Source organism: Elaeis guineensis, chromosome 2 (genome assembly GCF_000442705.2).
Source record: "Elaeis guineensis isolate ETL-2024a chromosome 2, EG11, whole genome shotgun sequence".
NCBI lineage: Eukaryota > Viridiplantae > Streptophyta > Magnoliopsida > Arecales > Arecaceae > Elaeis > Elaeis guineensis.
Window position 1 is genome coordinate 117,448,328 of NC_025994.2, and position 23,335 is coordinate 117,471,662.

General features: G+C 38.9%; 1 protein-coding gene across 12 annotated transcripts; it reads right to left on the minus strand.

The window, feature by feature from the left end:
• Positions 1 to 17,083: 17,083 nt before the first annotated feature.
• LOC105036444 (uncharacterized) lies at positions 17,084 to 22,976 on the minus strand. 12 transcript variants are annotated; one of them, XR_012139212.1, is made up of 8 exons: positions 22,328 to 22,976; positions 20,797 to 20,904; positions 20,658 to 20,727; positions 19,981 to 20,573; positions 18,682 to 18,857; positions 18,474 to 18,579; positions 18,230 to 18,290; positions 17,084 to 17,435 (listed from the first exon to the last, which is right to left on the minus strand). XR_012139212.1 is itself a non-coding variant. In XM_073252970.1 (5 exons), exons 2-5 carry the CDS (start codon positions 20,894 to 20,896, stop codon positions 20,078 to 20,080), a joined length of 309 nt encoding a protein of 102 aa, XP_073109071.1. In that variant the 5' UTR covers positions 20,897 to 20,904; positions 22,328 to 22,975; the 3' UTR covers positions 19,908 to 20,077. The 12 variants fall into 12 exon arrangements, 1 of the variants encoding a protein (XP_073109071.1); XR_012139211.1 differs by having other exon boundaries at positions 18,230 to 18,373; XR_012139214.1 differs by lacking the exon at positions 17,084 to 17,435 and having other exon boundaries at positions 18,090 to 18,373; positions 19,981 to 20,144; positions 20,321 to 20,573.
• Positions 22,977 to 23,335: the final 359 nt, after the last annotated feature.

The window sequence follows — 23,335 nt, forward strand, 5'->3', positions numbered from 1 at the left end:
AGTTTACCAAAACAAATATATATATATATATATATATATATATATAGATTAAGCAAGACACGTCATTGGAAATCAGAATGTTTAGCAGGCTGGGGTTCTGAGTTTTAGACTGCAAAGTTCAGCATGATGTATAATAAATACATCTGTTTGGGCTTGGGTTTAGCTTGATCCGAGCTTCTAACCGAGTCAATAAAGTTTCCCTTTGAGCTGAGTGCTCCTTGTTAAGTCAGGGTGCTGAGCTGGGCTTTAGAAACTGCTTGAATTTGGCTCTTCTTTTAGCTGAGCTGAGCTTCAACTACTGAGATTTGGGGACATGACTGGGCAATGATCTCTTTCTGGGAGGTGTAATCCAACTAGATAAGGATTAGCGAGCTGCCGCTGGCCGGTTTGAAGGGATGGGAAGTGACGAAGTTTTTGCAGACCATGATACGTTGAGATGAATGCAGGTGGCCGTCAAGGTTCATGGATATTTTTGCCAAGCGTGCTTCTTCTTTATATGGATGACATATCCATGGATGACCCAATATTTGACTCTTCATGGCCAGTTTCAGGAACTATGCAAATCTTCGGATTCTCTCTACCGTGTTGCATGAACTAGATCCTAACCGCTCAGTTTCAAGCGGTAAGAAATGAACATCATGCGCCTGTGAGTAGGTTGCTAGGTTATTGAGTGCACGGCCGATGCCACCCGTCTTTCAATTCTACCGCATGCTTATCTTAATGCATGGGTTCATTGATCTAAATACATGATTACAGTCTTAAATGTTTCCATCGCTTGGTATTTTGGAATCTATGTTCCAGGTAAGTCCAGCTAGATGAGTAAATGTTGAAATATATAGCCCTATGGAAATCAAGGTACAACTAGGGGTGCAACTGGATTGGGTGGATCTGGTCATGAGTGACCCCGAACTAATTCGATTTTTTGATTGGGTTCTAATATTGGACTTAGACCTAATCCAGTAAAAGATTGGACTTGGTCGTGCCAGGTCTATGGATAGAAATTTTATTCCAATGGGTCATTCGAGTAGGGTCGGATCATGTATAATCTAGTCCCAACCTAAAAAATTTGAATCTGATTCAGGTTAGTGACGGATGCAGGTTATTAAATGTGGGGTCAATTGATCCTACAAAAAATATACAAAATATTAGTTATATATATATTATTAGAAAAAATCAAATTTAACTCCATTAATTTTATGAATTGACCCCATATCTTATGTAAAGTTTTGAAAAAGTAAAGGATAAAAAAAAAATCACATTAAAGATTCAAAAGAGTAATTATAATCTACATTCTCTTTCTTTAATGACTCTTATATCTTACCTCTCTTTTTCTCTCTCTTTTTTTATTAATTATTTCTTTATTTATTTTTTAATATCCCACTCTAACTTTATTTGTTCATCTTTTATATTTAAACCCCATATCAATTTATTTTTTATATCTTATAAGGGCCATATCAAAAGATAAAAAGAGCAATTATGATCTACATTCTCTTTTTACTGACTCACATATCCCACCTCTCTCTCTCTCTCATGATACTTTGATTTTTCTCCTCCTCTCTCTCATTTTTTCTCTTTGTTTATTCATGATTTCTCTGTTTATCTATTAATGCCCCATCCCAACTGATGGTCTCCATTTATCCTTCTTTTATGTTTAAACCCCCCATCGATTTATTTATTTTTATCCTAATCAATGCAGATGCAAAAAAAATCATATGTTTTTTTTGTCTCTCTTTTCAATCTGAATTATATATATCTCTTTTTTATAACTCTTTTAATTTTATCTTTGTCTTCTTTTTTTTTTCTCAAATCAAATATATATGATTAGAATAATTTATGATTAATTATTATAATTTTAATATTTAATAATATTTAAAATTTTACTATCGTTCTTCTTTATAATATTTTATTAAAATATTATATATTATTATTTTATATATTTTATTATTTTTTAAAATAATATTTTATTTTTTTTTCTTTTCCTTCGTGATTCTTCTATTTTTTTTATTATATTGATCTCACAAAATAATATTTTTGGTTCAGATCATAATATTAAAGCTAAGAGTAAATAGGGGTCTTGCAGTTGGTGCTCGACTTTGGAAGTAAACTCCTAATGGGACTGTCACATTAGATATTCCATACGGTCACCGTTGAAGACTACGTGGGCAGTTCACACGAAGCAACTAAATAGTTGTCCTCAAAACTCACACAGCATAAGTAGTCTTTTTTAGCTAGGAATATGAAAGCAGATCTTGGTCGGTGCAGTTCTGAATCCACATTCAATGTACATTCTCCTAAATTAACATGACAACATCCACGGTACTTTTGAATTGAAGATTGATTCAGGTCATGCAGTAGTTAAAGAGAATCAAATGAGTAATAACCATCAACTGTTATACAGGTACCATATAATCCTTGATATCATATATCCTGCAACCTTGAAGAGGCCTACAACTCACAGGTTTATCATTGAGTATATTCATATAGCCCAAGAATTTCTTATCGTAAAAGAAGAAGAGGAAAAAGAAGAAGAAGCAAGCATACTAACTTAACAATACGTCATTGAGGTGGCATTCCAACGGAACGGACCTTTATTTCTAATGAAATGATTCAGATTCGAATCTCGATGGATATCGGACTGTAATTAAATGTCAGAACTGGTCCGATCCAGAAAAGATAGATGCGCCGGATCGTCCCCTTCTAACTTTTATTTCTTTTACAAAAAAAATATTAACTTTACGATACATTGTCAACCATGCACTAACCATATTTTCATTGGCATGCTCACCTGGACTTTAAATGTTAGCAAGAAGAGACGGGCCCATTTTATTGGGGTTTTATACTAATTTTGGATTGAATTATTAATCATAAGATCTAAATTAACTCAGATGTTTTAGCATGTTGGATCAAAATTTAATAAATTTAGATTCGATCTTGAAAATAGAACAGATCTTTAGAACCCGATCTAGCTCTACAGGATTCTTAAAATGGCTCGAGTTGGGTATCTATGCCTTGGATCAGCTCACCACTCAATCCAGCCCAGTTGCAACCTTGGGTACAAGACGTCCCTTGTTAATTGGAGTCTTTTGCATATTTAGTCTTTTACTCCTCTTAAATTTAACACCGGTTTCTCCAATGATCTTTTTAAAACTGATCTTCATAAAATCAATATTTCATATTTATTTCCTTGCACTTGCACAAATTATACTTATTTCTATAGACAGCTACATATAGATTTTATACTTATCATACGGATCCGATATTAAACATAAAATTAAGCACTAAAATAAAGAATCAAAAATAAAATTTTTAGTCATCAGGAGATCATAAATTTTTTCTGTCATTCTTGTGGGCGTGCAAAATATTTTACGTGCAGAAAAATAATAGAAAAAGAAGGGATAACTGACGAACCGAGTCACTCATCTCAGCCGGTCCGGCCGGTTTCGGACAATAAGTGTGGATGATCCCAAAGCTGGTCTGCTACATCCCACCGGAACGATCGGGTTTCGAACATATACCCCCAGGAAGGATGCGAGATGGCCAAAATAGCTGCCGCCGCTCGACGGGCCGCCCGCTGACCCAACACCCACTTTTCCCCCGATAATGGCCAGGTCTTGGCCTGTGCTTTTGCTCCTTCTTCTCGCGCTGCTCCTCCACGTCGCCACGGCCAAGAACGAGAGCATCTCTGGGGCGATCCTCGAGTGCCGGGAGCTGGCGTCGAGGAGCGAGTGCCAGCGGAGCTCCAGGCGCTGCCGGTGGTGCCGCAGCGACGCCCTCGACGACATGTGCTTCGGATCCGCCGAGGCCTGGCGGCTTCCCCACCAGGTCTTTTCTTGCGAACCAGTCCGCTTGATTTGAACGCCTTCCCCTTAAATTCCTTTTCATATCCTCCGATTCACTTGTACTACTTGTTTTGCGATACATAATTCATCTATCTCTCTGTGATCTACTTTTCTTTACCTCGGATATGTGTGTACTATGACTTCTAAATCTCGTGTTTTGCTCTATCATTTGCTGGACGCAATGGAAGTTGATGGTGCTCTTATCAGATCGAAGTTTAGAGACGTTTTACAGTATTAGGAGTCTTGGCAAATATTGGTGAATCGGGGTCAATTATGAGTCTTTGATTGAAAGTACCCCAAGTAGAAGGGCTTATTTGATCTGAGCCTGGGGTTCTTTTTTATTTGATTTCCTTGATTTATCTGTTTGAAGAGGAACCGTGAGAATTAATAGAATAGAACCATTGAATCTTGGCGCATGCCAGAAAAAGAAAAATATACAAATCATCATGGGAAAAGCCATGATAAAATGATTTGGAATTGTCACTAGTGGTCCTCTTCTATTGAAATCCTGTTTGTAGAGTTCTATCCAGAATTTTTCTTGAGAGTCGCCATACCTAGGTTGAATTGCTTATAGTTTTTCTTCAGTTTGACCACAAAATACTGATGGAAAGTGCCGTCTATTTGCCACTGCAACCAAATTGAACCCAGGGGATCGCTCAAAAGCCTTACCATCACCTTTTGGTTGCTTACCAGGGTAATATATGTTCTAATGTTTCACTTGGTGAGTATGTGAATATATGGTGTCAAGCTTCACTTCGTAGCCAGAAGTCATTTTTTTCCTGCTTTCCATGCAGAAATATAAAATTGAAAAACATCATGTGAAAGTTGGCTGAAATGGACCATATAGATCAGAAAACTTTTCATCAATTCCAGCAATGGCCTTTATGGATATCCAGATGTGTCTCATGCCAAAGGCAACAATAGATAGGAGCAGAACTGTATTAATGAAACATATGCCAAGGAAGCAGGAAGGGTTTATTGGATCTTAAAAATGAGAGCAACACTTAAGATGGCTTGGGTAATCACTAGGATAATCAAGTTTAAGAAATATTCTCGAGTAAATGAAGTCTAGGAATAGGACATTTAACACAAATTACCTCCAGTGATGGAATTTCTAAAACAACACTTAAGATGAATCAGGTACCCAAAATACAGTAAATAAAAGGTTTTAAATCCTAACATATGAGTTATCTCAGCGAGTGATTGGAACTGTGGTGAACCAAGAGTTAGTGTATCTCAGTTGATATGGTACGTGGGAAAAATTGGAGGGAGCCAAGATTTTCTGAGATCATGGCAGATATTTTAGGATGAATATTTCAGCTGATATAGTTAATCTGAGATTATCAACTATATTCATGCATTAATTTCAAGATTTATTAATTAAGAAATATTATTAAAAAAAAAAAAACTACTTGAAAAAATATCGATTGGTAGGAATAAAATTGTATTGACTGATATACCTGGTTTTATATCAGCTCAAATAATAGAACTGAGAATTTCAGAGATATCATATTTGGGGTTGCTTGATAATGATAAAAACTGAGAACTTGGGAGAGATGTCAACTGAGATGAAACTTTGACTAAATGTTCTAACACAAAGAAAACAATTCTAAATGGATCGGAATAGAGATTAGAAAAAAGGAATATGGATCACCTAAATAAACATTTGATGGGAACCAGAAAAATTGCAGCTGACAAGTGGTTGACCAATGAAACTAATATATCAAGAGTCTCCGCTAAATTAAAATTAGTCATCAAATGGATGCCTGACTGACTTAGGTAGACAGTTACTCCTTGAGGGGCTTTAAGGAAAGCCTTGTAGGTATTTTTCCTTAGTTGGAGAATAAATCCTTGAGGAGGTTTAAAAAAATCCTTGTAGGATTATTGTAAATGTAATATAAGATTCATGTTTTGTCAACAGAAGGAGAAAAATCATCAAAATGGTGTCATTCACAATGGCAGGTGATGATTTGAGTGCTGAAACTATGTCTGTAGGGTTGTCTTAAATGAAATCCCTTTGCAGGTAACGAATACCTTCAGATGCCAAAAAAAAAGAAAGACTGCAAAGTGGTTTTGTCGTACATGAAACTCTGGTAGCCAGCTTGATGTCCATGGCTTTTGATTTTTGATTAGGTCTAGGGTTACTCGAATGACATTGAAGTTTATCATCTATTAATGAGGTTAAAGCCTTGCATGCATAGTTTTGGTGGATCCTCATGGTTATCATAAATGTAGAATAAAACATTAAGACCACACCTATTAGATGTATGAAGGATGATGCTGTATAGCCACAACCAGTCTAACTTGCCACAACGGTAAACCGACCAGCATTACTGCATCTAATAAATACAGTAGCGTTAAAAGCTGTGCATAACAGAAATGTAAGAAACAAATATGGAGATTTTCATCTTGTAGCGCCATCTGTAAGTCAAGCTGAGGAAGGCAAGAGGCCAATGAGTTTAAGGATGGAATAGTTGTCTATATTACCTCTTGAATTGTGAGTTCTGGATCCAGTTAATTTATATATATAGACTTCCTCGAGCTTTATCCTTTCCTGTTGAGGCAGATCCACTTGCACGTGACTGATGTCCTTGAGTTTTTTTCCCCCTTTTACCTGCGTTAGGGCATGGTTCCGAGTTGTGAATTTCAGTCTCTGGTTTGATCTTCTGACCTAATCTTTTTCTCAAGAAAAAAAGCACATTTTATTGAAGAAAAGGACACTAAACTTTGTGAGAGAGCACATGGCTTGACCATTTGTGTATTAAGAGGCATAGAAGTTTCTGATATAAAAGTGAAGTTCTCACTTTCTGCTACATGCTTTAACTGCATGTTGAAGATCCTGACTCCTTGCCACCTAGCTGATCATTGGATTCTTTTGATGGTTTCCTGCGTATACATAATATCTGGTCAGTGTAATTTTAATTATTTTGTCAACTTCTCGGAAAATTTTCCTATATGCTCCTCAAATCTCCATTAAGCCATGTATAGTAATGACTGGTCGATCCATTCTCCGTACTTGCAATTTCACATTACAATAGCAGTCTATATAGTCTAGTTCTTCAGTAAATTTGCAGCCTCTAATGAACAAAAAGTGTTTGATTGCCTCATGCGAATTGGTGTTTCAGCAGAAGTGTTTTTCTTTCCCTGTTTCTTGTATCCGATGGTGGATTTAAAATCGATTTCAAATGTTTTAGGTCTCATCCCTTATGTTAATATGATAAAAATAATCTTAGAATTGGATTTGATTTTAAAATTCATTTTTGGGGGAAGTGAAGGAAAACATCATACTCCTTTAAATACATCATCAAAATTGAATATGAAAGTCATAACATGCTATGGCTGAGTAACTAACAGGATCAGATTCTGGAGTTTATGGTTGCAAGCAGTACATCAAAACTGTCTATTTTCATGCAGTAATTATGCTTCTGATTACCGCTTGCCAAGGGACTCTTGACTCAACCTCAAAGGCTGGAACCCAGATTAAATTGGAAATGTTCTTGTTGGAGAAGTTGTAACAGTGGGTGTAATTGCAAAATGAGTTAAAAACAAAAAATCTACTGCAAAACATAAAGTTTTTCATAAGATTTTGACTCCATGGTTGTCAAAATAAGTACCGCTCGAGGAACAAATTAATCGACCTCCCTACTCTGCAGCATTGCAACTTGTTCATAGGCTTGTGTGGATTTCTAGAGGGATTCATTCAAAAAATTTCAAGAGGGATTAATGGCGTCCCCAAATCTATTATGGATTAAATGTTTTTCTGCTGTGACAACCCACCCCCTGAAAACTTCATGTGCCCTGTCAAGAAAGTGCTTTTTCCCATATCTGTCAAAAAAGACTTTAGCATTTAAAAAAATATAGTAAACAGAGTGTTTTGATATTTTTGATCTTACGGATGACGATGGATCTAACAGGCACTAGTTTATAATGCCTTTTATTGTCCTAACCAACAGAGCTTTTGAAGAGTATCGTGTGCTCTTTCATGTTTTAGACAGACTTGTATGTATTAGAACTCATCTATCTCTAGGTGAAACATTAGTTCGATAACACAAAAAATGTTGGCTCAAATAGGCTACTCGAAGTACACCCTACATGACATATTTGAGCTGTGGCCCTTAATGTAGCATGTGAGTTCCGTCATTGTAATGGGAAAAAGCCAATTTTTATGCCACTCCGAAGCAACTGAAATCTAGTACAGTAAGAGAGAAGGTTATTACGGATATTCCTTTTACACGGCTAAAGCATATATTAGTCGAGTTCTTCTCTCGCTTTTAACATTTTGGCAGGTCGGCATTATTGAAAGTTGAAACCTTGGGCAGGCACCAGTTTCATCACCGTGCCCCCCGCCAGCCTCATTATCCTGGGTTTGCTGCTGTGCCCATCATACCGACCAATATATGCCTAACTGCTGTCAATCAAATCTCTCTCCTCTCTCTATCTGCATGCATATATGCCTTCTTATTTAAGCACCACCACGTCCCCAAACCTAAGCCATCCCAAAATACAGCCTACCTCAAAATGGCTTCAACTTCTTCTAACTCCCTGCTCTCCCTCTCCCTTCTCTTTCTCCTCTTCGGAGCATCCGATGACAGTTGGTGCCGTCAATGCCTGTGATGTCGTCCAGCCGCCGCTAATTCCGTGCCTCGTACCCTTCTCCAGCAGCAATGGTAGCTACACTCTATCTTGCTCGTGCTGCAGTGGGGCCGCTCTGGTCGCCGAGGAGAACGACAGCACTCCCGCTGGGAGCATAATCGTGTGCCTGTGCCTCAATGCCCTCATGACCCAGTTCCCGCTGATTCGCCCCCAAGCTGTGCGCAATACATTCGCAAAGTGCAACGTTTCTATTCCAGTCCCTGAGTCGAGCACGAGTTGCTTGCCGTCAGTTCTTTCATTTTTTCCATCCTCCCTTCTCCCTTCGCAGTAAATAGATTGGTAGTGTCAAGTAGCGTAGGCATGATGACATTAGAATTGCGAGATATATTAACTCGCTGGAACTGTTGCATGCAGGGAATTACCCTGAGGTATTCCTCTATCTGCCAGAAGCTGGGTGACTAGTGAGGAAATAAGGCTTTTGGAGTCCTCACCAGCTATGGGCCTATTATGAAGTTATCCTATGTTTCAAAAGTTCAGATGCTTGAATAAACACCAACGGCTACAATAATATGTTTGTTCACAAAACATACATACTCAGCATTCTTGTTGATGGTTCAACTCGTAATAGCAACTTCTTACCTGAAAAGAAAGGGACTTTGAAAGCATACCAAGTACATGATTGGTTAGTAGGCCATGCTGCTATTGTTTCCGAGCCTGAGAAATTCTTTATGCATTGCGTGCGGTGTAGCAAAATTGACGTAAAGTGCACCATCTAATCGTGTTGGACTACATAGTAAATGGAGCAAATATTTAATACTATTTTACTTTTTTTTTTTAATTTTTTCTGATAAAAATATGCTTTTCATTCATAGAACAAAGAAACAACAGTATTTTATTATTTCTTGATATCTTATATGACTTTCTGTGAGTATATATGACAAGATATATGATTTTCTGTGTCTTTATATAATATCTCATTGGTTATTATGATTTTCTATATCTTTATATAACATCCTCAATAATATATATAACATTCTAATGTCTTATATGATTTCCTGTGAATATATATGATATCCTGAATAATATATATAATTTTTTATAAATATATATAATATCATGAATAATATATATGATTTTCTAATATCTTATATAATTTTTTGTCAATATATATAATATTTTAAATAATATATATGACTTCCTGTCAATATATATGATATCCTGAGTAATACATATAACTTCCTGTGAATATATATGACATTATGAATAATATATATGACTTTCTGATTCCTTATATAACTTTCTGTTAATATATATGACTTTAGGATGACTTTCTGATGCCTTATAGATCCTCATAAAAAAATAATTTTAGAGTTATGTAAAACATAAGTTTGAATTCATGACATGCTTGCATCTCAGATGCATCTAAATCTTAGGCCAACATCCATTGGTTACATATCTTATACACCTTGATAGAGCTGCAAGACCAGCACAATCAAAATATAAGTAACAGATTGCTTTCAAAATATAAATAACAGACAGACCTCATACCTTGCAGCATCCCGGTTGCCTACAAGTCACAATCTGTAGGCTGATTCCTTGCACTTACATCCAAAAATATGTTGGGGATGCCTGGTCAGAACACTATCATTATAAAATCTTTTTGATACCACTTGCATTGTATCCAATCAACAAGAGAAAGAAAAATAAATAAATATAAGATAAGAAAAAAAAATTAAATACGTGAATCAGTCCAAGACTTACCTCCACGGGACATGCAAAGCTTTACTATAAAAAAGAACAAGTACAAGATGAGATCCTCACACTCTCAATCTTTATACACAATCTCTTTCAACTAGAAGCTGTCATTACAAAACTCTCACTAAAATTCAAAAAATCCTCTGAACCCTTGAACGATCGCTGTCTGCTGTCTGACAGTCTACTCGAAGCACCCATATACTTTTGCTTTCTGTTGGCTACTGTTGCTCTTTGCTTCATGGGTTTCAAATCTCTGTCGAACCACCACTACCATAGGTCTCCGTACATCTCAATTTTTAGCCCAAACTGTGCTTGAAATCCCGTTGAAAATGGAGTTCGAATCGGACTTAAAACGGGTCTCCGAATCCTATTTAAACAACAACTCTCAGTGCCTTAAGACTTACTGGATCTGCATGCCGCCCAAATTGCGCCTGCATCTGCCCGCTCTAGATTTCACTGTAGCTAAGCTACAGTTACTCATACGCCCCTATTTTTCCTTATGGACCTTTAAGGTCCACAGGCCTGTCATGGTCCACAATATGAAGATCGGTCCATCGTGGACCGGAAGGAAGAAAGCGGGCCTGAGCCGCCTGCTGCTCGTGGGCCGCACGTGCTCGCACATGCCTCAGCTGGCCCAGCAGCCTGCAGACCCGTGCTGGCCTATGGGGCCAGCTACCATCATGTGTCGTACCAGTCCACCTTTTGACCTTGTTTCAAGCGTAGCTTCTTCATCTGAACTCCATTTGGACTGTTCTTGGGTTTGTTAGACTTTGTTCGTCATCCTGGATCTTATTATGAACTTATTATAGATCGAATCTTAAGACATCAAATCTTAACAATCTCCATCTCTATCTCGACTCGACATTGGGCCTCCACAATAACTCTGAGAGCTTATCTCTCGCTCCCATGCCCTGGGGCAAATGCTTGCTGCTCATGGATGGACAAACATGGGAGTCGAGTCAGGCCACTTGATCTCATCTCCGTCACATGCTGTGTCTTCTCTGATCTGAGACCTGTTTAGGGTAGTCTCCTATGGCAATAGGAATCTCACCTTGTGACGTTGCCTCTCATCTTTTCAAGTCTTCCATCTCGCACTCGATCCACCTGCTCTTGGAGCTTCACCTCACACTAGGCTCCTTGTTAAGAGATAGTGTCCTCCATACTGCTTCCCCTTCATCACGACCCTATTGCCGTGCATGATCTTCAGGATTCTTCCATCAGCTCTCCATCTGTAGCTGCTTGAATCCAGTCTGCTCAGAAAAATTAGATTTTTCTTGAAGCTGGATATGTATCGGACCTTATCCAACTTCCTCACTGTTCCATCATGTGTTTCTATACTGATCGTCTCAATATCTTTGATCGTACAGCTCGATCCATCCAGTAAGTAAACAGTGCCCTCACTGTTCTCCAAAGACTCAAACAGTTCTTCTCTGCAACAAACATGATGAAAACAAGCAGAATCTAAGATCCACTGCTGAGAAAGAGTAGATACCTCATCTGAGACCATAAGTGCATCAATAATCTCAGTGTCGCTACTAACCACCGTCATAGTAGCCATCGTCCGATCCTTAAGTTGAGAGCAATTTCTGACATGATGTTCCAACTCGTTACATAGGTAACATTTGATCTTGCTGTAGTCTCTTGTTCTGAAATTAGATCACCTACATCGCGATCTCCTATCGCTTCGTCTTCCACTGCCACATCCTCCAATCACCACCAGAGCTGGGTCACCACCTGAACTTGAAGCTCGATTCTCCCACCTGAGAATCTCATTCTGAAAAGTATATAAGTCACCTCTTTCATCTTGATGGTGCTCTTTCTTACTAGAAGATAAGTTACCAAGGACTTGAAAGAGGAAGGAAGGGATGATAGCAAGACCAACACCCTGATCTTCTCCTCAACTTTCTCACCAATGCTGAGAAAGTCGATGAAGATCTTCTGAAAGTTATTTAGATACTTTTGCACACTGTCCCTCGATCATCTGTAGCTGGTATAATTATCTCCAGAGGAAGAGAGTGTTGGTGAGGAACTTCGTCATGTATAACTCCTCGAACTTCGATCACATCATCGTCGGAGAAGTCTCGTCAAGGACATGGATCACCACATCATCCGCTAGGTACAAGCGGATCATTCTCATCGCCTGTATCTGGAGCTACTTTCAAACCATCACCTCCATGGTTGTCAGTTTCTTCTCACATAAGAGATCCTCGATCAACCCCTACTGGACGAGCAAATCCTTCACCCTCGACTGTCAGAGAAAAAAATTATTCTTTCCATCAAATCGACTAATCTCCATTTTGATTGAACTTGTTTTCTCCATCTTCTTCAATCTTAATCAACACCGTCACGATCTGGGCAATCTCATGTGCTGATACCGCTGAGCTCTGATATCAGATATTGGGATGTTGGACTAGGACACCACCACTACAGGATCTTCTCAGTACCACTTGCGTTGCACCCGATCAGCAAGAAAAAGAAAGAAGAAAAAACAAATACAAGACAAAAGAAAAAAATTAAGTACGTGGATCAGTCCAAGACTTACCTCCACGGGGCATGCAAAGCTTCACTATAAAAAAGAATAAGTACAAGATGAGATCCTCACACTCTCAACCCTTATATACAATCTCTCTCAATTAGAAGCTGCCCTTACAAAGCTCTCGTTAGAACCCAAGAAATCTTCTGAACCTCTGAACGACTGTTGTCTGCTATCTGACAATCTATCCGAAGCACTCCTATACTTCTGCTCTTTGTTGGCTGCTGTTACTTTTTGCTCCATGAATTTCACATCTCTGTCGAACCACCACTATTATAGATCCTCGTGCGTCTCAATTTATAACCCAAACTGTGCTTGAAATTCCATTGAAAACGGAGTTCGAATCAAGCTCGAAACGAGTCTTTGAATCCTATTTAAACAACAACTCCTAGCGCCTTAAGAGTTACTGGATCCACATGCTGCCCAAACTGTGCCCACATCCACCCGCTCCAGATTTCAGTGCAGCTAAGCTACAGTTACTCATACGTCCTGATTTTTCTCTGTGGACCCTTACCATGGTCCACGATATGAAGACTGATCCACCATGGACCACAAAGGAGAAAACAGGCCTGGGCCGCCCGCTGCTCACGGGCTGCATACGCTTGCATGTGCCTCGACTGGTCCAGCGGCCTGCAGGCCCACACCGACCTATGGGGCCCACTGTGCTAATGAGATTTTTCCTTCGACTTGATTCTTTGTCTGCCTTGATTGATGGATTGGCCTTGCCAGCTCATGAATAGTGCTTTCAAGGGAGAAAGGAAAGGCCATTTGATAGACCTTCTGCTAGCTCGATATTCAGAGTAGCTTTATCACTGCCTTCAAAGACTCAGGTTTGATCACTAGCAAAAAAATTGTTCCAATTCTATAGAGATATGATAAAAAAGAAAGAGAAAAGCGTAAATCAATCTAGTTATCTTAGCTCTATCAGGAAATCTTCTCTAGAGCCCTATCTTGAGTACTAGGATCTTTCCTTAGTCCTCCTAGAGACAGCAAGAAAACCATAGGGAAGAGGACAAGCTAGAAGAACACCCTCAAGAGAAACTCACAATCAATCCTCGGGGAAGGAGAAAGCTCATTGATACTGTATTGCTAGAAACTGGCACTGCTACTTCAGGGTTTGACCTTAGGATTGCAATTAGGCATGCTTTCCTTTTCACTGCAATTCGCTCCAGAGGAGATTCTATAGATAGATTAGGGGATCTTTTCTATTGTAACTATCCTCCTTTCTCCAGTTTGATAACTGGTTTTACATCGTCTTTTTTCTTACTCTTACACTGACGCTGGAAGGGAAGGCTTTTTCACTTCGTTAACTGCTTTCTTTGTCTAAAGAGAAGGCAAATCAAGGAAAGAAAGATAGAAAGCCTCATCAGGGAAGAAAAAAATCAGTACAGCCCTACCAAAAATGAGGATTCTTAGAAAAATTCTTTTACTTGCCTTGGCCTTGGGACTGACACTTTCACTCAAACAAAGAAAATCCATTATCCAATTAGTGCTAAAAAAGAAATTCCCTAGATTGGATTACTTGGAACTACCACTCAAACTAGATTGGATGGGCAATCAAAGGCACTCATGTAAAGACTTGAAAATGAACTTGCTTTTGTTAAGGGGCCTGGTGGATTGGCCTTTTGAGTAGGAATTAGATACCTTTCAAACTTGGAATGATCACTGTCTTGCGCTAAGGGCATAACCTCCTTAGGTAAAGCTAGTCTCACACTCTGACCTTGGGCTGACTTCTAGTACCCCTAACTCTTTCATCAGCTGGAATTAGACCTTTCTATTGGGAAGAGACAAGCATGCGACTGGTTGATGACAGACAAGAAGCGTTAACTCAACTTACCATGAGGTGGAAAAAATATTGACTATCACTAAAAGAAAATCAACCTTACCTATCCAACATTGACCAAAAATCTAATCGAATCAGTGTTCTATCTTTATGCTCACCTCTCTCTATTTCAATCTAGTTTGAATCTGCTTTCAAGCGACGCAGTTGACATAAAGACGGAGAATCTAGTTGACCTCCAAGCAAAAAAAAGAGAATCTGGCTTATGGAACTCTCTTATAGGTTGGCTTCCAATACGAATACGTTTTCCTGCCTAAAAAGATGGCGTTAGAACCTCAATGAATCGCTTATGCCATAAGTTGTAAGCTAATGACTATGGCTTGAATTGGTAAAAGGAGAATTCCCTTCCAAACTCTACTAAAAAGGATCTTTTAATTTTTACGGGATAGTGAAAGTGTCTAAGCAAGTATCTTGAGCCATATATATGTATTCCCCTATTCATAATCCATGCCTGCCTTTCTTTAGATGACATTTCTCTCACTACTAATAGTCTCAGCTTCAAAGCTTTGCTGGGCTTACCCGCTTTCTGTTCGAGAGTAAGAATTGACTCTAAGAGCAGAGTCTGCGGCAAACTAGAAGATTAAGATGGCACTGCAAACTAGCCTAGCTTTGACTTTCTTTCAAGTCAGAATGTTCTCCTGCTCGAAGAATATGCTCCTACCACAATAGTGGTTGAAGAAAGGAATGCTTTTCCCACTATTCCAATATTTGCTTGACCCCTATCTATATAGAATAAATTATGCTGAGAGGGAACACGATCTTGACCCCATGTTGAATGAATCGACGTGGATGGTGTCGACTTACAGCTGTGTCTTCCTGCTCCTAACGAGAGCCAAGTCTTTTTTTGCAGGTTTTCTGTCTTTTCACTTTTCCAAAAGTTGGTATTGTTCTTTGTTAACTATAAATTAGTTGTACGAATTGACTCTGGTGATGGATCGGAACAATTCATACATAGGAAATTCTCCACCCAAAGGGTTGTTTTCAAATTGAGGGAAGGTTTGGGCTTATCGGCTAACAAGAGGTCTTTTTCAAACTAATTTGTCGACTTTATTTGAAAAGAAAATTTTCATTCCAAAGAAATATCAACAGACACAGAAAGAGATCTCAATCTTGTAGTTGGCGAAGCAGAAGTTCCATAAGCACCCACGTCTGAAGAAGCAAATGCTCTCACCTTAGGAAAGCATACACACCTATTGCGAATTAGAGAGACATGATCTACATTCATTAATCATCTCGTAGGAATTTTTCTTCTCAAGATAGGTCAAAAGAGACCTTTGCAGGCGATGGATCTCACTCATCGGAATCAGAATCTCGTTACCAAGGTATGGATATTCGAAATGAGTTGTTAGAATTTCATATAGGCCCTTATAGCTCTGGCCTGTAAATAGACTTTATGAGCCTCTAAAATGTCTTTAAGGCCATGACCGATGCCCCCCAAGAGGCTTCTTGCCATCGCATCGACTTCCTCAATCTCAATTCATGTGTGCTCTCTTACAGATCAACTGGAAGGGTCAAAGTAGCTTCCTATAGATGGGAGGGATCTCAGTTCTGCCTTTGAAACAAGGGGAAAAAAGATAGTCCGTCATTCATAGTTCGAGTTCAAACAGTGGTCTTATCTTTTGAATCAAAGAACACGGATCAAAAACTGATTGATCATGTGTCATATCAATCCACTTTCTAACCTTCTTTCGAGTGTAGCTTTTTCGTCTGTATTCCATTTGGACTATTCTTGAGCTCGTTGGACTCCATTCGTCATCCTGAATCTCGCTGTGGACTTATTGTGGATCAAATCTTGAAACGTCAATCCTAACAATATGAACTTCGTATCAGCAAATCTTCCATCCAAAGATCCTTGTTTTTCTTTTTTTTTTTTTTTTGTGACAATGGCTCTAGCAGCCTCATGGAATCAAAAAAAAAAAAAACTAACAAAAAAATATTTTTTTTATTTATATATACACACGTCAAGAAATTGCTAGATGATGCAAGAATGGCCCACTCAAGTAACACATATTTTGACGTGTCAAGTAGTATGAAGCTTTTTTGAGCGAAAAGTCTCCGATAAGCCCATTCGCATATGCGAACGGGCGGTGATTGACGTGCACAGAGGACCCCACCCCATCCGACGATGATTGATGTGGATGGAAGCCCCACCCCTCCCCAAACCCCCTCCCCCCGCACATAATCCAATCACCGCGTGCTATCATTGTCTGTCATGTCACCGCGCGTGCGTAATGCTAAGAAAATAGAAATGAATAAATCCTAAAGGTATTTGAATAATTGGTGACTGATAGCAATCCTTTTATACATTTATCTTCTTGTAGCAAGACTTCAATAATGACATTATTTTATTTTAACAGACCATACAAAAAAATTTTTGTGCACTGCGGATAATGCAGAACTACACGCTCTGCTCATGATGATTGGTTCATGCTCGGAGTCTAAGTGTGATGCATAATTTTTTTTTTTTTTTTATCGATTCCAGATAAAAATTAATCATCATAGATGATGCGCATAATCTGCGCTGCCTACAGTGCATAAAAAATTTCTCTGGACCATATAAAGATAGTTAGACAATTATAATGCTAAGAAAAAAAAAAAAAAAACGAAGAGAACTGAAAGAATTCGAGAGCCTCAGCCAACTTCACGTGAATCCCGCACAAAATAACGCATAAGCCTCGCCCACGCCCTGACCGGGTTGATCCGTATGATTTGACCTTTCGCACAAAAGAAGGATACACCTTCCTTCACAACAATAAAAATCGTATCGTGTGCTCCACACTCTATCGACTTTCATTTATCGTCGGCACAGCTCTCAAAGCATTCGTCATTCGCTTGCCGTTCATATAGAGGAGAAGGAAGAAAATATAATTCCCATCTGACCATGGAAAGCAGAAAATACATATATTGCACTGAGAAAAAAATTACATAAACCAAACTTGACTATGTACGTGAGGTTTAGTGGTTGCAACACGACCATAATTCATCTTTGCTGGATTAATCCAATGAAGGTTTTAGTTCAGTAGCTTTTGATATCATTAACAAAGATATGATTTAGGTCCCCAGGAGCATGAAACAGGATGAGAAATAAATGGGAGAAAGGTACGGCATGTTTGATTGGAAGGTGTTGGACTTTAGAATGTGAATGGATACGACTCAACCATTTGGTTAGATGACCATTTGGTTAGATGAATCTCGCTCCTATTTTGATTTCGAGAGAAAATTGAAATACTCTTAGCCTTTGTAAATCCAATTTTTTTTCTCTCCTAATATTCAAATTCTATTCCGATTTTAATTTTGACTACGAACCAAATATGTCAAAAGATATGACCATTCTGATTTCTACTACAATTCGTTCCTATTCTGATTCTAATCGCAAACCAAATGCTCAAGCAAGGAGTTTCGAATGCAGACGTTGCCCCAGCAAAGCAATGGGATGATATTATATGGACAGTTCAGGATCCAGACCGAATCAAACTAAATGCTGATTGGCTAATTCCATCAATACTTTGTGATGATTCTTGCAAGGCTATTCAGGCTACTGCTGAACAGTATCGTATAGAAAATATTTTAAGATGTATAACGTAATGAGATGAGGTATGGCTTAATTCAAGACAACAAAGATTGAGAAAATTTGTGGTTTGAAAAAAATCTCCTAATGTTGTTATATACCTTTACACGATCATGGTGGCCGCCAATATGCAGATTGATCTTCGAAGATGTTTGTAGTACTCTGGAAAAGCAAAAGGTCCTCATTGATGGTCATGTAATAGATTTTAGAAGGTGACACCAAAGAAGCAGGATTCTAGCTGCACTCTGGAAAAGCATAAGGTCCTCACTAAAATAATTGGGCTGCCAATTTCCTAAAGCAAATTATAACAACACAATAATATAAAAGGAGGTCTAATTATCTCACCATGGTTCTTAGCCTTTCTCCTTATGAAGCAAAAACCTATCAGGAGCAATCATGATGCAACAAGCAACGATGACACCCAAAATAGCCCGAACAGATAGCTCAGTTTCTTTTGTATCAGGAACAATGTCACCAATGAAGAAATGATGAGACATCATTACTGCATGAGTATTTCTAATGAAAACGAGAGAGAAGTGTTTTAAGAACTTACATAATGGAACTGAAATAGCTGAGATAAGAGGCCCATATACACGGAACTGTGGAATGGTTTTTGTCCCTTTGCAGTGAATTTCCAGAGTACAATCTACCAGAGTAGTAAATGACTTTGTAATTTCTTTACCCATTTGCTTCCTTTGCAATATCAAAGTCTTGTAAAACCTTTTGACCCTGCTTAATTACAGGTATTTCAATCCACGGATCATTATTTTTAGCACTAATTACAGTAACCCATATGTACCCACAGTTAAATGAAACTAAATATGCAAATACAGAAGCAATAACCCGTATCGATACATCAAATAAGCGCTTTCCAACGTTGGAATGTGTATAGTCATATGTATACATGATTCCAGCAAAGTGACGATTGCCTGTACAGTATCTCTTCTGTAGGCAAGACCATAATATTTGAGGGAGAGAGGGTTTATACGAGCAGTCATGTACAGCATCGACTTGGTCACATGTAGCACCGATGCATTCCTAACAATGTATTTTGCTTGGCTGTTCCACAAAAAATCCCCCGTACTGCTATAAAGCTCATTTTCCACCATCAGAGACAGCACAGTTTGGTGGACCAGACTCTAATGTATCTGCTAATTGTCATTATTATATAAAGTCACCTTACTGCCACCACAATTGACGAACGGAGCATAATCTATAGTGATAGCAAGACAAGGGGAATAGTCGATCACAAATATGTTTTTGATTAGATATTTGACCCATTATATCATACCAATATGATACAAAAGCTTCAAAATATTGTTGTGAAGGGGGGAAAAACACTTCAACAAGTGCCCATACGTCCAGATTCCCCAGGACAAGGTCGGTTCCTTCTTAAGCATGAATGTATCCTAAAACAATATAACAGCAGAAACTCATCGACGTCTTCTTTCGAAGCTAAAATTAAAAGAGATATTTCTTTCTTTGCCATGGGCAGGGGGAAGGGAGAGAGAGAGAGAGAGAAGAAGAAGTAGTAGTAGTAGTTAACAAATTATTGGCTGTTGATGAATAGCTTGAGACCAAATTCCTACAAACAAGGAAATGAGAACTCTAAGAGACAGAATAGACACTCCACTAACTAAAAATAATTGATCAAGGAGTATGGAATTTGGTAGTCATTACACATCTTTTATTTGACAGCTGAATATATTCAAGGGTCCCATAAAAGAGTTGCAAGAGTGATCCCTGAAATTTTGAATTTCATAAAATGAAGGAGATGGATTTATGATTGGAGAGTGATAATTCATAAGCAAATAATCTGCAGCTTAAAAAGCACACAGTAAGTATGACATACAATTTTATTCTGCTGGTCAAGATCCAATTATGCAGTGTTCCATTCAACATGGTATTCATAGTATGTATATGACTATGTCGATCTAATTTGCTTGCATTTAACTTATTGTTCTCAGTCCATTGCTGCTTGGAATTGGATCACTGAGATTGGTAAAGCTTATATCCCTACAAGAGAAAAAGTATACAGAAGAAGTAAAAAAGACTTGCACCCATGTTAATGAATTGATTGTATGATAAATATTCACAGTAGCAGCTTGTGCAATTAAAATCATATAGTTGAACTATAAAAAAAATGACTAATAAAGGTAAAAGTCACCAAGAGAATTTCTGGATATACTTACAAGTGGTCAAGATTAGGCATCTCCCAAATAAAATCTAGGAGTTCACCAGAAATTGACAACTTCCTAAACACTCTGCATCATACCTTCGATTGATATGTGCTCAGCGAGCAAAAGATCAAAATAGACCCAAACACATGCTCTGCTTGCTATCCTAAAGTAACTTTGTTTCTTTCATACTTACAGTACTTCCAGGTTCTTTATAATTTGCAGTGGAGGGAACTTCCCATCTCCTCCTTTCAAGTCAGAGATCCTCCTGCAGTCCCAACTGGTACATATGACACTAGAAGCCACTTGACTAATTGAAATAGATGAAGCGAAGCATTAAAATGGTTCTTACAGCTGTGTTAGAGACCCCAGTGGAGAAGAAGGGAGGAAAGGGCCCCTGCTTTGATGTTCCTTGTATGTCTCTGCAAGCAAAATAATAGGTTTAAGATTCAAATCATTATTATTCTCAAGGTCGGCATCGCAAACAATACCAGCTAAGGACATGGATAGCTTGTTGCAGTACTGACAGCCATTGGAGCTTCGTCCAGTTTCCCATGAAGTTTGGAATTTTGCCGGAGGCTGGATTCCCATCGATTTCACTGCAGAGAGTTAGAGACTTTTAGTATCTAACTTATTTTGTGAATTCTAAGTAACACTTACATGAACAAGCTTATGGAAACAAGACAACATTTATCTGTTCAGAGATTCCTGATGTATAACTCTCTCAGATTCTTGAGGTTGCCAAGTGAGTCCAGCAACTCCCCAGTTAAATTGTTCGACAAAAGAACATTAGAAGAGGAATAGAAAATGTATTACAAAGTATAATAATAACAATGCAAATATGCAACTAACAAAGATATAATAATAATAATAAAATTCAATTATCAAAAGAGAGGTTGTCTGATGAAATTTTGCTCAGGAGGTTATCTGCCTCCACAGCGTCAGCTTGTGCATTGCACGTACTGTATTCTAATAAAATGATATAAAAAGAGAGAGGATTGGTGGAGTACAGGGACCGAAGGATTATAATTCTTCCAAGCTCCACTGGGATGCTCCCTCAGATCCGATTTCCTCGAAGAGACCCACAGGAACAGAGTTATTTACAATATCGCCATTTACAAGTTATTCATCTCCCTTTTCTCTTCATTTTAATTTTCTGCCGCTGAATCTTCTTTTAGAGCAACAAATAGGAAGAGATAGACTACAGATCGGTGAGAGGGACAAGCAAAGCGCAAGGGGCCGGAATGGATCCACTAAGATAGTTCCATGTAAGATCACCGTTACACACACAGAGAAAAAAGGCACGAGTTAGATGTACGACAGATTCCAGTGTTTATACTTGACAGACTTTCATGTCGCTCAAGAAGGTAAGGTTAGCAAACTCATCTGGAAGAACTCTTTCCGACTCTTGAAAAGGCTGCAATCCCAAAATACAAATATTATGACTCATGGGCAACAATCTCAGAACTCTCCTATTTTGAGATTTCTTTGAATGAAAGTAAGAGGTTCGAGCGTTTTTATTATTATTATTTTTTCCACAAAAGAGTTTAGACAGGGATCCGTGAGGGAGATTTATAAGCATACGAGGCCTGCATGCGAGTCACATGACAAATACTGGAGGTGATGTTGAAGCGGCAAGCAACGTTGCTGGCTATCTCAAAGAAACCTGTTGGTTCCACCACCCTTGGCCCCCGCTGCTGAAGTCCACTGCAAAATTCCTCTCCCTCCACAACTCGGAGGTGATCAAACACAATGCCTTAATAACTGTAATCCATCATCCCCTCAGTTTCATCATCTTTCTTTCTCAGTGTGCGTATTAGAAGGGAAAAAGAAACATGCAGGAACAAAATCACAAAGAAAGCAACGTTGCTGGCTATCTCGAAGAAACAACCCATAATCCCCATTAGTTTCATCATCTTTCTTTCTCAGTGTGCGTATTAGAACGGAAAAAGAAAAATACAGGAACAAAATCACAAAGAACGAAAGAATTAATAAAGAAAGAAAAGAGTCGCAATTTCCTACCTTTTTTTGGGAAGGATGAAGAGAGAACAACAAAATCTTGACGCGTCCAACGATCAGAACCGAAACCATTGAAAACCAACCAACAACGCGAATTCTATTCATCGAGAGCAGAGAAATCAAGAAGAACAAACGGGAAACTAGGGTTCCGGACAGTTCCATAGCTATCCCCTTGCTTTGCTTTGATAATAGGGGATGCCATGGTCCTCGTCCACCTTCCCCCGCCATCCACGGCCGAGAGGCGCCTCGATTCGACGCCATGGGAAGCCTCGAAGCCACGGTGAAGGAGAGGAGCGCAAGACAGCGAAGGCCCTGCCGTGGATTTCGCAAACAATCTGATTTTTTTTTTTTCCTTCTTTGCATTGAACTTTAAGATCTTTGAGAGGGATAAAGAAACTAGGGTTCGCAAAAGATCGCATCAAGAACGAAATCAACCTTTTATCCGCTAACTCAAGAAAAAAAGAAATGCGATCAAGAACGAGATCTGGCCAAGGAATTCAAACGAGGAGATTGAGGGTTTGGAAGCACTCTCCTGTGCGATTCGGCTTCGTCTTCCATTTCTTTCGATCGTGTTAGCGGAGACGACCGCCCGCGTCAAGAGAGAACCAGGAGTGAGAAGGGCGTGAGAATGGGAAGCAGCGGTGATTTTTGAGACTGACGGTCATATTTATAGAAGGCGTTAAAGGCGTGGGACTTACCCATAATGGGCTTACAGCCTAAAGAAATTTTGCCCGCGGCTCGTGCATAGACTCACCGGGGTCCAGCGGGTGTCCATAATGGGACGGGTAGGCCTAGGCCTGAAAACAACCCGCCGTTTAGACTTTAGATCGGGTAACGGCCCGCCACGAACCAGGGCCGGAAGCAACTGCGTAGCACTCATTCAAGCGTACTCTACCCGAGTATGACTTTATTGGCCATACCGACACAATCCATGAATGTGATAGAATTTTCAGCCCAAACATTCAAATAGGCCTTTAATTGTTTTGACGGCTATAACCCTCGTTGCAATTG

Bases quoted from the DNA above. Each gene is read 5' to 3' on its own strand.
- LOC105036444 (XM_073252970.1), bottom strand. From the start codon at position 20,896: ATGGGAATCCAGCCTCCGGCAAAATTCCAAACTTCATGGGAAACTGGA. The intron at 20,728-20,796 runs GTATTGTTTGCG...TTTTGCTTGCAG, and splicing joins GCTATCCATGTCCTTAGCTG to AGACATACAAGGAACATCAA. The intron at 20,145-20,501 runs GTAAGTATGAAA...TTTCTCTTGTAG, and splicing joins ATAAAGAACCTGGAAGTACT to GGATATAAGCTTTACCAATC.